We start from the raw sequence: 13,607 nt of genomic DNA, 5'->3' as shown, positions 1-13,607 counted from the left end.
TACTCCTAAAACAACAGTCAGATTTTATCAAGAGTTTACAATGTTCCAGGCACTGTATCATATTAAATATTTTACATGAACTCACTTATTTTTTTTTAACGTTTATTTTATTTTTGAGACAGAGAGAGACAGAGCATTAACGGGGGAGGGCCAGAGAGAGAGGGAGACACGGAATCTGAAACAGGCTCCAGGCTCTGAGCTGTCAGCACAGAGCCCGACGCAGGGCTCGAGCTCACGGACCGCGAGATCATGACCTGAGCCGAAGTCGGATGCTTAACCGACTGAGCCACCCAAGCGCCCCTGAACTTACTTAATTACAGCAGCAACCCCACATTTTAGGTACCACTATTATCTTCACTTTTTGCAGTAATGGAACTGAGCTCAGAAAATGAAATAATTTTCCTAAAGTCACACATTCACTAATTAGGTCTGAATAAAACTCGAAGTCTCTTCATCTCATCCTACTGTTAAAGAGGAAAACATGAGAGCATCCCCTTGAGAGGACGAAAAATCTAATTCTATGAAATATTTATCCTCTGATAATACGTTTTAGTGTACAGGTGAGAATCCATGCCATTCCATCATATCCCAAGAGCTGCTTAGAAGCAAAAGGTCATCGCACCCAGAGTAGAATTATCTGTGATCCATGGGGAAGGTCAGGGCTGTGTATTCATCACCAGTTTCCAAGAATAGATACTAAACAGATAGAAGTGAACCCTGAAAGGGGGCAGAAGACATGCCTGGAAATGTGACGTATGAAATCCCCATAATTAGCACTTTAAATTGAAGGATATCTAGGAGATTTTGCTGAAGCTACCTATGGACCAGAGATTCAGAAATGCTTTTATGATTGACAAAGTTTAGTCACTTCTTGCCAAAACTGAATTCTGGGACATCCCAGGGCACCTTTGTGCAGAAATGAAAGAATGTGCCCAAAAGGACCCTGAACTAAGCATCAAGAAGAAAAGCATGGAGACATAATCTATTCCTTTCCAACTGCTGAGAAAGAAGATCATGTCAAAGGGCAAGGTCAGAGGACGTGTCTGACTTACTCTAATCCTAACTGGATACACTGTGAACTGGGAAGGGGGATGCCTCTGTGGTTTAGCCATCTTGGGTATTGACTAATCTCAAGACTTCAGGTGGCTTGTATTTAGTTAGTAGACTTCCTGGGTCCTTTTAGCTTCTTTTCTACTTCAAATCAGGCAGAAATGCCGTAACAGCGTGGCAGCTCTGGGAAACACAAGAAAGGAACACTTCTCTCCGGAGGGACCTGTGTCTCGATACTGAAAGGAACATTAGCGCATAGCAGAGTGTGAATGCTGTTTTCCTTTCCTCTTGCAAACAATTCAAACAGTCCCGCTTGCCAAGATCAAGCAGACAGTAGATTCTGTGGGATTTTTTGGGATTCACTTTTTTTTAGAAGCCACGATAAGGAACAAGAAGTCTCAAAAGGGAAAGAAAACATCCCGACTGACTCTCTCTCTCATCTCTTTTGTCCATCACTTATATCCAAAAAACTCAAAAGTTTAAAATACATTTGTGGACTGGAGTAACCCAGGGCTTCCAGCAGGTGATCTCTATATTCTCTCAACATGCGGATCCTTTCTTCTTCTCCAGCACAGAACACAAACCCTGGCATGTCACACAGTGGACCAGCTTCATCACCACATGCAGGACATTCGTTGTTTGAGGACATGAGAAACAATTCCATCTGACTCTAGAACCAAGAATATCTATGTTTCACATTAGCAATCTTTATGTTTTTATCTCATGGCCATGGTGGGCTTAGGATGCCCTGGCTACTAACAAGTTCTGAGAGCAAATTCGTGGTCCCCCCCATGGAGGATATATCTTTACTGAAAACCTCATTAGCTTCATTCCTGGTCCCACTGTTATCACCCCATCCTTGCTTTATAACCTCTTCCTGTTTCTTTCTAATGATCTGCCTTGTGTTATTTATGTTTTTTTAATGTTTACTTATTTTTGAGAGAGAGAGAGAAAACAAGCAGGAAGGAGAGGATGGGGGCGGGGGCAGGGCAGAGAAAGGGAGACACAGAATCTGAAGCAGGCTAGGCTCCAGGCTCTGAGCTGTCAGCACAGAGAGCAATGCAGGGTTCAAACTTATGAATCATGAGATCATAAGCTGAGCCAAAGTTGGATGCTCAACTAACTGAGCCACCAAGGTGCCCCTATTATTTACGTTTTTGATGCCTGTGTCTAGCATGCCATCAGGCACATTAGAGACATTCAACATTGATTGGATTTCATTAAACTTCTAACCACTCTCTGAAATAAAACTCTTCTCTTTTTGTAAAAGAACAAATGAAGAACAAACCCTTCCCTTGAGGCCCCTTGATAGCCCCTTTCCTACCAATATAAAAAAGAGAGACTGGCCAGTGAGGTTACTCAGCCAAACCATCCCCTTCCCACTGCCCCCCACTTCTCCCCACACCTTTTATGTTTAGGGTGAAGGCCTGTCACTATTTACTTTATACATGCTTAGCAAAGCATGTCTAAGCAAAGCCCAACAGATAGTTCCTCAAAACTTCTGTCCATCATCAGAATAAAAATAACTCCAGTGATATCAAAGATTCTGGAAGTGAGGTTAATAAAAGCGAATTTTCAGCCACTTTTCAAAGAATTGTAGAAAATATGCAATGCTGGGTCTTCATTGCCATGTAAGGGCCACAAGACAAGTTGTCAGGACCCAGGTTTCTTCAGCTAAGAGAGGAAAGGCCATACCCCTGAGCCAGCTTGATGGTTTTCAATACCAAAGAGAATTTAAGGGATTTGGGAAAGCAATAAGATTTGTTAACAAAACTCAGGATTGAGAACAGGTATGTGAGACTATGTCTTCCACTGAATGAGCATCTCAGAGGCTTGAAAGGTTTATATATTCATATGTTAAAACACAAAAGAAAGAATGACTCAAGGCCATGGTAAAAAAATTACCATATTTTTATTAGTACTTAAGTGTGTTGTGTGTATAAAATTATAACTCATATGTTCCTTTATCATATATATCATGCAGAGTCTAAAAGTTAAATCTTTCCTAACCCACCCCTCCCACTAAAAAAAGAAATGATCTAAAATGCTGGGATTTTTATCTTTTCAATCCACATTATATTTTCCAAATAAACATAGATCACTTAGTAAAGTTTCCATATGCTGAAATGCATTCTGCGTATTTTAAACCAAACACAGAAAATGATCCTCCAAGCATGTGATAAAATCATAAGATCATTAAACCTTCACCCCAAATTCACACCAGCCTCAGGAATGTACACATGGCTAAGTTTGAGCCATAGAGACAGAAACCTAGAATCCTAGTGTAGGATTCAGCATAATGTCAACTCTCCTGGGACACAAAAGCAAGGACCATAACATAAAAGCCATTGAACGGCACTCCCCCTGTGAAAACCACATAACTAATAATTTTGCCCTTCTTAGAAGTTTCGTAGTTTAGTATGCGGCACTTGGTTGAAGACTTTAGAAGATCATGTGGACAATGTGATATTCCAATAAGAAAGTACATAAATGAAAATGTATTGAGGCTTTAGGCATATTCATCATTTGCTCTTCACACAAAGCCTGCCCGGAAGGCTCTGTTAACCCCTTTGTACAGATAAAGAAGTTGATTCTGAGGAGCCAAGTAAATTGCCTATAGAAACACAGTAACCAGATCTCCTGAACACAGCTTGAGCTCATTATGCTACCGCATGCATTGGTCATGACAAAAGAAGGATTCATCAATAATAAAAGTAAATGAATGATTGACACTGGCAGAGTCAGTCCAATCTCTATAGAACATGCCTTATCTGGCCATTCCAAACGTATATGAGACCCTGATAGTTTGAAACTTTAATAAGGAATAGTAAACCTGTACTAGATCCTTCCTAGACAGTCTCAAAAGTACTTTATCTCAGGACGCCTGGGTGGCTCTGTCGGCTAAGCATCTAACTCTTAATTTTGCCTCAGGTCATGGTCTCATAGTTCGTGGGATCAAGCCCTGCATCAGGCTCTGTGCTGACAGCATGGAGTCTGCTTGGGATTCTCTCTCTCCCTCTCCCTGTGCCCCTCCCCTGCTCGTTCTCTCTCTCTCTCTCTCTATCTCAAAATAAATTTTAAAAAAACTTTTTAATACTTTACATCTCATTTTACTTGAAAGAATCTTACCTAGTGACAGAATTATTGTTATTTGACTGACAAATGTTTCTTCAAAAAAAAATTTTTTTAAGCCAGATCAATTCACAAGAGCATAAGAAAAACTCCATTTTAATGGAATGCCAATTTTACTGAGATCATTTCAATAATTTGGTACTGTTAACCACTGAAACCACTACTATAAACTGTCTTGGCACAAAAATATACAGAAGCCTGATGCATTTATGATCTAAATTGGCTCTGTTCAAATTCAACTACAAATGGCTTGTCTGTGATGTCTTTAATGCTTTGCTTCAGAAAACATTTTTTAAAGCTATAAAGACATGAGGGAGCTTTGAAGAAGAAAAAAATAACAAAGGTAGGTATCTCCATCCTGCCTTAAACTCTTTTGATCCAAAAGGCATCCAACTGGTAGAAAATTTGTTTCATGGAGTCATAGGCTAATTTTGTACTAACTTGTAACTCACTGAGAAATTCTGCTTTTTTGGAGCTACTTTCAGACCCTTAATGTTGTTCTAGTGCCAGCTCTCTGCTGTACTCATATTGTGAGTGTACTCACATTTATTCTTAGCTGATTACATGGGAAGGTGTCAACCAGCCCTGCTATGAGAACATTACTTTAAGCCTGGTTTACGATTAATACCAGCATACTCCATCTCCATTCTTAACTAAGTAAGACTCTTCCTGCTGTTTATAGTCAAAGAATCCAATGATTGCAGCACTGTAAACAAAATAAGGGAAAAAGAGTAATCCAAACATACTCCATTAGCGAAACCCATTCCATTTCTTTTATATTTTTTTTTCCTGTGAAATCTACAGGTCTAAATTGTTCTGGAATTCCAGAATGTACCTTAAAGGTCAACAATACCGCACCTCATTTTGTGTCTCCACATACAGTTGTGTGAGTTGTGCACTGCACAACCTTTGGGATACCAGTCACACTGTAAAAAGTCATAGATGTGAATATTTGTAAGCACAACTTGTAAGTTGGCAATAGCAGTAAAATATGTGAGGCTTTTTCATAAAATAAGTGTATTAGGACAATTTTTTGACAGAAAAATAATAGTGTTCCAAAGAGGGGACACAGCTGTCTAATTTACACCAAAACATTATATAGATTAGCAGTGGTCTTGTCACAAACCAATTCAATTCAGAAAAATCAGTTAAATTAATCATTTGATAATGTGTATAACAATAAGGCAGGGATTTTTTTTTTTCCTGTTGAAAGGCAATTATGATAAAGAGGGGAAAGAGTTAGATAAGGACTCACACATCTCCCTGGAAAGTGACTTAAATCACTGTTAGGGTGGCCAGTGACACAGGTGGCAAAGAATTGCACGGAGTGAAGCAACAAGCAAGACAAGAGTTTATTTACTCTTCAAGGGAGGAGAGAGGCCAGCCCACGTTTCTGTTAGGCTGGGCCTTTTAAGGTGTTTTGAAGGATGTGAAAGGGTTGCAGCTATCCTCTGGGGAGAATGTGGGGCCGGGGTCAACTCGTGGCCAGTGGAGCAAGAGGGGGCAGGTTTCTCAAGGGGTTCTGACTAGGGCTCATCTGGGATGTGTGTTGTGGTCAGGCTAGAGAAAAACATGTTTTGTAGTCGGGGTCGATTTTCTAAGAATGTAATGCCCTGGGATCTAGAAAAACAAAGAGTTAGGGCCTAGTGCAGATCCCTGTGAGTTTTGTCTGTAAGGGTGGCTGGGGTGGGAAGGCAGGAGGGGGTTTGAATAGATTTCTTTCAATCACTTTTTTCCTAACTTTTTAAAAAATCAGTTTTGTCACTGCCCATTGACAGGCCAAGGGAAAAGGGGCACAGAGATTTCATCTCCTTGAAGACTGCTTTTTAAATTAGGAAAAAATGTGTTCCAAAGTATATGCAATAAATAATAAAAACTCAAAGTTCTTTAATTCCATCTGTACATAGAGAAGTGGGGAAGAGAAAGAAAGGACAGGCAGAGGGAACAGAGCAGAAAATATAAAGTGAGGTGAGGAGTCGGGGCAAGGCAGGGAAGAAAAAGAGACACAAAGAAAGCAATCCAAGAATATAAGTATGTAGGAGGAAAGGAGAGACATGTAGAAGAGATACAACAGTAAAGATAAGAGAGGGGAAAAGTTCAAAGGAAATATAGTGTAAATTTTCAGATGAGCGCTGCTTGAAGAGAAAACTCATTTGGTTCTGTTTTATTTTTCCCTGGCTTATGGAAAAAGTTGCTTTGTCATGCTATCATGCTCACTGAGCATGAACAATTCATCACAGCTCTTTAACTAGTCAGTATCTCTACCCTTTCCAGGATTCTTTTTCAGCAACTCACCAGAGGTATAGCTATTTCCTTGGCTACTATAGCAAGGTGACCAAGGTGACTTGGCTGAATAAAGTAAGCCAAGCAAAAAGAGAATAAACTACTTTCCCTGAGAGAACTGGTAGCTTTTGATATTATATGGACAGCCGTGGATAGACAAAAGACAGAAATTGACATTCTGATTCCATGGAAAAGTGTGTTCAGTAGGGAATAATTAAAACTCACCATGCTACGGTGAAAAGAATCCATTGGAGTCATCCAATTCTAATCAATAATCAAACTATACATGGGTGAACTATTTAGGTCCATGTGGGTCAGATACCCAAAAACATTGTCTTCATTACTGTGTGAGATCTTAGGGTTTCTGGAGGCACTGGTTTGAATACAAGAAGAAAAACCATCATGATTATTTCACAGCTCATTAAGCTGACCTCAATATCCCATCCCCTCCCAGAACCAGACATACATAAATACACAAAGAAAGTATCTTCTGGTGACAGTTTATCTCATTTTCCACAGTGCTCCTATATACCTAAGTGTGGAAAAAATTTTGAAGAATCCATGTCCCTGGTGAATGTTGTCATGGAAAACTTCAGGAAGTATCAACACTTCTCCTGCTATTCCGACCCAGAAGGAAACCAGAAGAGCGTCATCCTCACCAAACTCTACAGTTCCAACGTGCTGTTCCATTCACTGTTCTGGCCAACATGTATGATGGCTGGGGGCGTGGTGATTGTAGCCATGGTGAAACTCACACAGTACCTCTCCCTGCTCTGTGAGAGGATCCAACGGATCAATAGATAAAAGCAAAAGGGATGAGATCATTTTCTTTAAAGCTCAAATACTGTTTTCTTTCATTCTTCACCAAAGAACCTTAAGTTTGTAATGTGCAGTCTGTTATGAGTTCCTTAATATATTCTTATATGTAGAGCAATAATGCAAAAGCTGTTCTATATGCAAACATGATGTCTTTATTATTCAGGAGAAGAAATAACTGTTTTGTGTTGGTTGGTTGTTTTCATTATCTTGTTTTGATGCTGGAACTAGTACTTCCTTCTCTCGTTCCGCCAAAACAGGGCTCAGTTATTCATTTGCCAAGCTTTGTGGAGGAATGTAGACAATATCAACGCGATAAGGTCTGTGTTCTCAATTGTCAGATCTCTTGAAGACATTTCTGCAATATTTTTCATCATTCATTGTTTACTAAAGCTGCAGCCAAAAATGTTCTTTCTTTTCTTACTCAAAACTGAGCCCTGTAGCAAGTGAAGGGACCAGATTTCCTAACTAAAGGATGTTAAGCATTTTCCTTATATTTCTACCATATCACTGTAAAGAAGGGAGAAAACCCAGACAGTTATTTCTCTTTTATTATTTTCTATTCATAACTTCAGATTTTTTAACTGATTTCCAAAAATAAGCTGTTTTCATCAACTGATTCTATAATCTCTTCCTGTGATTTAAATAGAAAATGAACAGAGCCCTTTTCCATTTAAGACCCTGCTACTGTGTGAGGAGATAACACTTACAAAGAGTTTTATTACCTGTGAATTGACTGAATGTTGAGTAGGTGCACCACTGCAATCCAGGAAAGTCTATGTCACTAAGATATTTATGTGAAAATCTTTATTCTATTTCAAGTCAACTGTTAGATGGTAAAATTAAGATCCTACTTGCTGGCCAAGACTGGTAGACTGATTTCAGTGGGTAAATCTACTGTGGCAAATTAACATATTGCAATGTTACTCTTTGGGAATTTATGTTTAACTTAACGAGTATGTAGTCTCTCTTTCTGACAAGTGTTCCCCATTGGGATTTTAAAACTACGTGCACAGAATATTTGTCTCCTCTACATGTTTTATTTTTCTATTTACAATTCTCTTATTTTTTGCTAGATTTTATACACAGAGTAGACTTTTTTCCTAACACACACTTAAAATGAGTAACAGCTCTAAAGGAAGACTTTGTTCACAATGCCATTTACTTATTGTGTTGAGGGGGGCGGGGTGGAATGAGGGACTGATTTTAAACAAAAACATTCCATCTTTTATTTAACATCAATATCAAAAGGGAAAGACACACATCTATCTTTCTCATCTATATTTAAGTACCCTTTTGTAATGTAGTATCAAAGTTTTCTACAAATTGGAAAATTTTACAAAACCTATTTGTGGAATGAATAGTGAAACTAATCTGATGAAGTGGAAAATATCCTGTAATACTGTAATTCATAGTTTGACTTTCCATAAGCACATAAATCCTTAGGGTATAATCAGGACTTCAAATGTGTAATTAAAATTTAAACAAAAATCCATGATATCAGCAAGATTTGAATACCTCTTGCGTTCTGTTCTAAGCTGACAAGCCCATGGCGGTCCAAAAACCTATGATTCACTACATTTACAGCATTTAAAGAGATTATAAAGAAAGTCCCTTTGACATCCAAACACATAAAACTTTCAAGCAATATTATGAATATTTGGAAAATATGATGGAAAATTCGACTCTTACTCTAAAAACATAATTCTAAAGATGATAGAAAAATCGTGGAGCTGAAAATTTATAATCTTCAATATTTCTTGAGCTTCCCTTCAAGTAATCCAAAGATGACTTTTTTTTTTTTCTCGGACTTGTAATTAAAAATTCCCAACTAATGTTTCAGAGAAGAATGAAGAAATCTCAAAATAAAGACACCAAAAAGAAGTTAACTAGTGCCCTCTAAGTTCGAGTAAAACAACGGCCCCTTCAAGTAATTTAAATGTATCCACAATTAAATGCTCATTATTAAAGGAGAATGAACTGGGAATAATAATAATATCTTAAATGCTTTACATGGGTTAGCTAATTTAATCTTTATTACAATCCTGTTGGAGGGAGCATTATTATTTTCCCATTCTATAGAAGAGAATGTTGAGGCTTAGAGATGTTAAGTAACTTCCCGAAGGTTACACAGATACTCAAATGGCAGAGAGCTGAGAAAATACCCAGCCTGTACCTTCTCCCCCATTTCCATGGCTTTGGAGTATTGTTGATAACACTGAGGAATGCTAAAGTTGGGAAAGGATTATAGGGGTAAAAGGTAAAGAAGACCACTGAGCTGGAAGGCAAAGATGTCTTTCAAGACATGGTGACTAGATGACTTCAGGCTTCTCAATTAGTCTCTTGACTTCTTTAATTATAAGATTAGAATGTGTGGCCAGCTGATCACTGAGTCCCCTTATAACATTAACATTTCATCCTAGGTGTATGGAAGGAAGGATGAATACCATTCTCCAACCTTCATAGCACAGAACTGATCCTCAAATAGAACCTACACATATTTGTCCATGGATTAAAAACGGCCTCCCTGCTAATATTCCCCATAAGCCACATGTCCCTTCTTTAGGGCCCAAAACTTTATTTACACCTCCCAGAAGCAGAGCTCTGAGTCTCCACATTATTCAACAAAGATGATATCCCTTACAGAATACCTATGCTTCCAAATCACTTTCATTAGCCAATTGGCATATCCCATCTAAAACTTTATTGATTTCAAATTCCCTGAGTTGTAATGATATTAAAACCCAGAAAATGGTAAATATACCAATGATTGCATGCAAATAGCCATAATAAAAAATATGGCTTTCTACAGAAAGCTACTGATGAAGTGCTGACTGATCATAATGATGGTGTAGGCAATCATAAAATACCTCTTATATAGGCCACGTGACATTTAGGGTTCCAGCACATTACTCTTTTCTCATTGCTGTAAATAACCAAAAAAAGTGATTATGCGTGGCATTTATATAACAAATATTATTTTCAGTATGTCAAGCCATAAACATCACATTTCAGTGGGTAAAACATCTTGGCACTGTAATCATTGACATTAACAGAGAGATCTGTTAGGACAGCAAAATAATCATTGACATTAACAGAGAGATCTGTTAGGACAGCAAAATAATATGAGCAATTGATGCAAGTGAGTTAAAACAATAATTTTAAAGCGATAATTTGTCATTCACAAGCACAATTAAATTTCCTCCCCTCCCCTGCCAAAATACTGAAGCGAACAATGCTCCAGCAAGCAAGGGAATTTTTGTCCTGATGAGGAAAAGGAGGTGATTAAAGGTTGGACATTGTTCCTCTTCTTCCCAACTTCTACTTTTTTTTCCTTTCTCTATGTAAAACATTCAGTAAGAACAACCTCACAGTTCTGCGGTAACCACTCCAATGTATGTACCATGTGAGAAGTTTGACTCAAGGAACAAAGTTTCAGGACTCTCCTGAAGAACCTGTCAGGGTGATGTGCACAACAGAACTAAGCAGACAACTTTTTAGGTGAATCTGTTCCACCTTTCCATAATGGCAGCAACTGTAAGGAATAATACAAGTATACAACACTGCCTTCTCTCCTAAGAATGAGTTTGTAATTAACCAGAAGGGGTCAAGACAACGTATATGAAAAAGTAGAGAGAGAGAGAGAACAGTTAGGTCTCTAATTCACATCTGTGAGCATAATATCTACAGAGGGTTCATATGAGGTTGACCTGGGGTATATATGTAAAATGCCTAGCACTGTATATAGCATATAATAGATGCTTACCAAGTGGCAATTATTACTATTAATAGCAAAATGTAGAAGTAGTATTAATAGTATTAATCATATAACCACTAGTAGTACATAGTCTCTTAGAGCTAGAATTGCTCAAAAATGTCGTTTTGCCCAGAACTCACAGCAATGCCTAAATCGCTTCTACAACATCCTTCACAGGGATCATCTAGTGATAGGGATAGTTACTACTTGAATCCTGCCAGCAGTGGGATAGCTTACCAATTAATAAGACAATGCTGGAAAGTTTTCCTGATACCAGTTTGAAATCTGCCTCCCTATAATATCTACCCACTAAATTCACACAAAATCAGATCAGTACTCCTGTGTCACTAACTTACCCTATTAGTGCGATTTTATTAAAAAATGGAGGAGGGATTGGGGAAAGAGCAATTTTCATTTGTTTAGAATACAAAACCATGGAAAATCACACATTCAGCCAGGATTATGACATAAATGAAAATTTATAAATGACATCAACTTTAAAAGGTTAATAATATACCTATTAGAACCTACACATTCATAAATGATGAGCTAGCTTAACCCTCTGATGCCCATGTGAATTTTAATCCTGCACCATCTCTCAAGTAATTTCACTGTCTGAAATTCTACATTATGTTCTTATTCAACTCTGACACCAGACTAAGTTATCTAAGTAACCAGATTACTTAGGAGCATAGATATGTTCCTAACAAGACACTACTATAATTATGCCATGGATTCGCCTTGGCTAAAGTACCATTCTCCAGTGCAAGGCCAAGGAACTGGAAGGAAATGTCAATCTGTGAACTCCAGCAGTGACTTTATGAATTAACTGCTTCATTTAGGTAGGAAGAAAAGTTGTTCTCTCAATATAATCACCTAATTAGGGCTTCCAGAACTGTTCTTTAGCCAGCTTCTTCCAAAACAAATGTAATCCCCAAGCCCTTGCAAGTTGTAATGTGACTTGTTACCAACATAGTGTGATATCAGGACATGGAGAAGGCTCAAGGTCATCTACACAATTTCATCCCCTATTAGCACTGTTAGCAGTACCAGAAATTGCTTTGGGTAGAAATCACAACTTCCCTTCATAAAAATATCTCTGTCTCTCCATCTCCCTCTCTCTCTCTTTCTCCCTCCCTCCCTCCCTCTCCCTGTATCTCTCTGTTTCTCTCTCTCTCTTTCTTTCTCCTAGCTTTTTTTTTCTGTTGGTTGTGTTCTTAATCTTCATACACCAGCAAAGATGGCCCCATGGTGACAAAATTCCTCATGTCTATAACTGCAGGAGGAGACTAAGCCAGAACTCCGCTCAGTCCTCCAAACTGCCAGCTCTCTCTGTATCACTTGGCCACTACTGACCCACCCCAGTCACTACGGAGCAGCCCACTGGGTGGGGTCAAGTAACTCCCGAAGGAAAATGGACATGTGAAAGAAGAGAAGAAGGGGTGCCAGGCAAACAAAAACAACAGATATCCACTACCGGCAACCTGGACCAAGTGCTTCTACCAACAGAGATTTTGGGTGAAGGAGAAAGAGCACTGCAGACATGAGAAAAACTCATGGGACTGAAAGAGTAAAAAAGAACTAGTACTCAGAATTTACTTTGCAATTTTTCTATCACTCCCCCAGTTATTAATAAAATTTAAAAGAAAAAGAAATTTCTGATTTTCATTCAATGAGAGATGCGGGGATACTTTGGTTTCAGCAAAGGACACAAGGTTCCCTTAGAAACAACTGATAGGGCAAGAAGAGGGAAGCTAGGAAACAAATTAACTTAAAAGGGAGAGGATGATACGCCACGGGGAAAGGAGACTGGGAATTGGAAAATCTAATTAAAAAAACTATTGCTATTCATCCAATACTGAAGAATTTCTCTGTGTTTTTCTTAAGGGCCTTGGATTCTTTGGACTGATAAATACCTATTTGGACTAGCACAGATTCAGTTGTCCCATTTGCTGCTTATTTTGGAATAAATTCATTTAAGGAGCATATGAAGAGAGGAAAGCCTGGGTTCTTTCTACCCATTAACTGTTTCACACATCATAACATTTCAGAAAATGATTCCTTCTTGGACCATACAGTGAGAGAGCTTATCACAGAGATATCAACAAGAAGCATCCACAACCTTACCTACCATCTGTGATGCCATGGTGACCTCAGCATCTACACATCCATATAACACTTTCAACTTAGGTCTGTCCAAACTCAACAGCTTCCTCCAGCTGGACAGTCACCAAAGCTCAGTCCTTTTATTTGGTGCATTAAAACTCCAGCAGTCAGTGAGGCAGCTGTAAACCCTGACAGTTAGCTCCTTCCAGTGGTGAGGAAACACAGCAGGCCACCCCTGCATCATCCTTGACATGACAGAAGTATCCTTTTGGAACAATTAGCAGTATGTGTATCAGCTGCTGTAGCTAACATCTAGCAATACTGGGAAGAAAGTACAGAGTTTAAGCTCCGGGACTCATGTTGTATATAAAAGATATCCCTTCCGTTCAACTGTTGTGGCAAATACACAATTTGGTGCCAATACTACAGTTAGATCCATCTCTAGAAAGTCATAAGCAGCTGA

At 38.6% G+C, this 13,607-nt stretch overlaps 1 protein-coding gene across 1 annotated transcript in view; it reads left to right on the top strand.

The window, feature by feature from the left end:
• Positions 1-7,269, top strand: part of KCNMB2 (potassium calcium-activated channel subfamily M regulatory beta subunit 2) — a 33,213-nt gene extending 25,944 nt beyond the window's left edge. Inside the window, exon 4 of the mRNA XM_015543133.2 lies at positions 6,985-7,269. Coding sequence (XP_015398619.2) covers positions 6,985-7,269 — 285 coding nt within the window. The remainder of the gene's footprint in view (positions 1-6,984) is intronic.
• Positions 7,270-13,607: the final 6,338 nt, after the last annotated feature.

Source organism: Panthera tigris, chromosome C2 (genome assembly GCF_018350195.1).
Source record: "Panthera tigris isolate Pti1 chromosome C2, P.tigris_Pti1_mat1.1, whole genome shotgun sequence".
Taxonomy (NCBI): Eukaryota; Metazoa; Chordata; class Mammalia; order Carnivora; family Felidae; genus Panthera; species Panthera tigris.
This window is presented reverse-complemented; position numbering and strand designations above follow the sequence as displayed.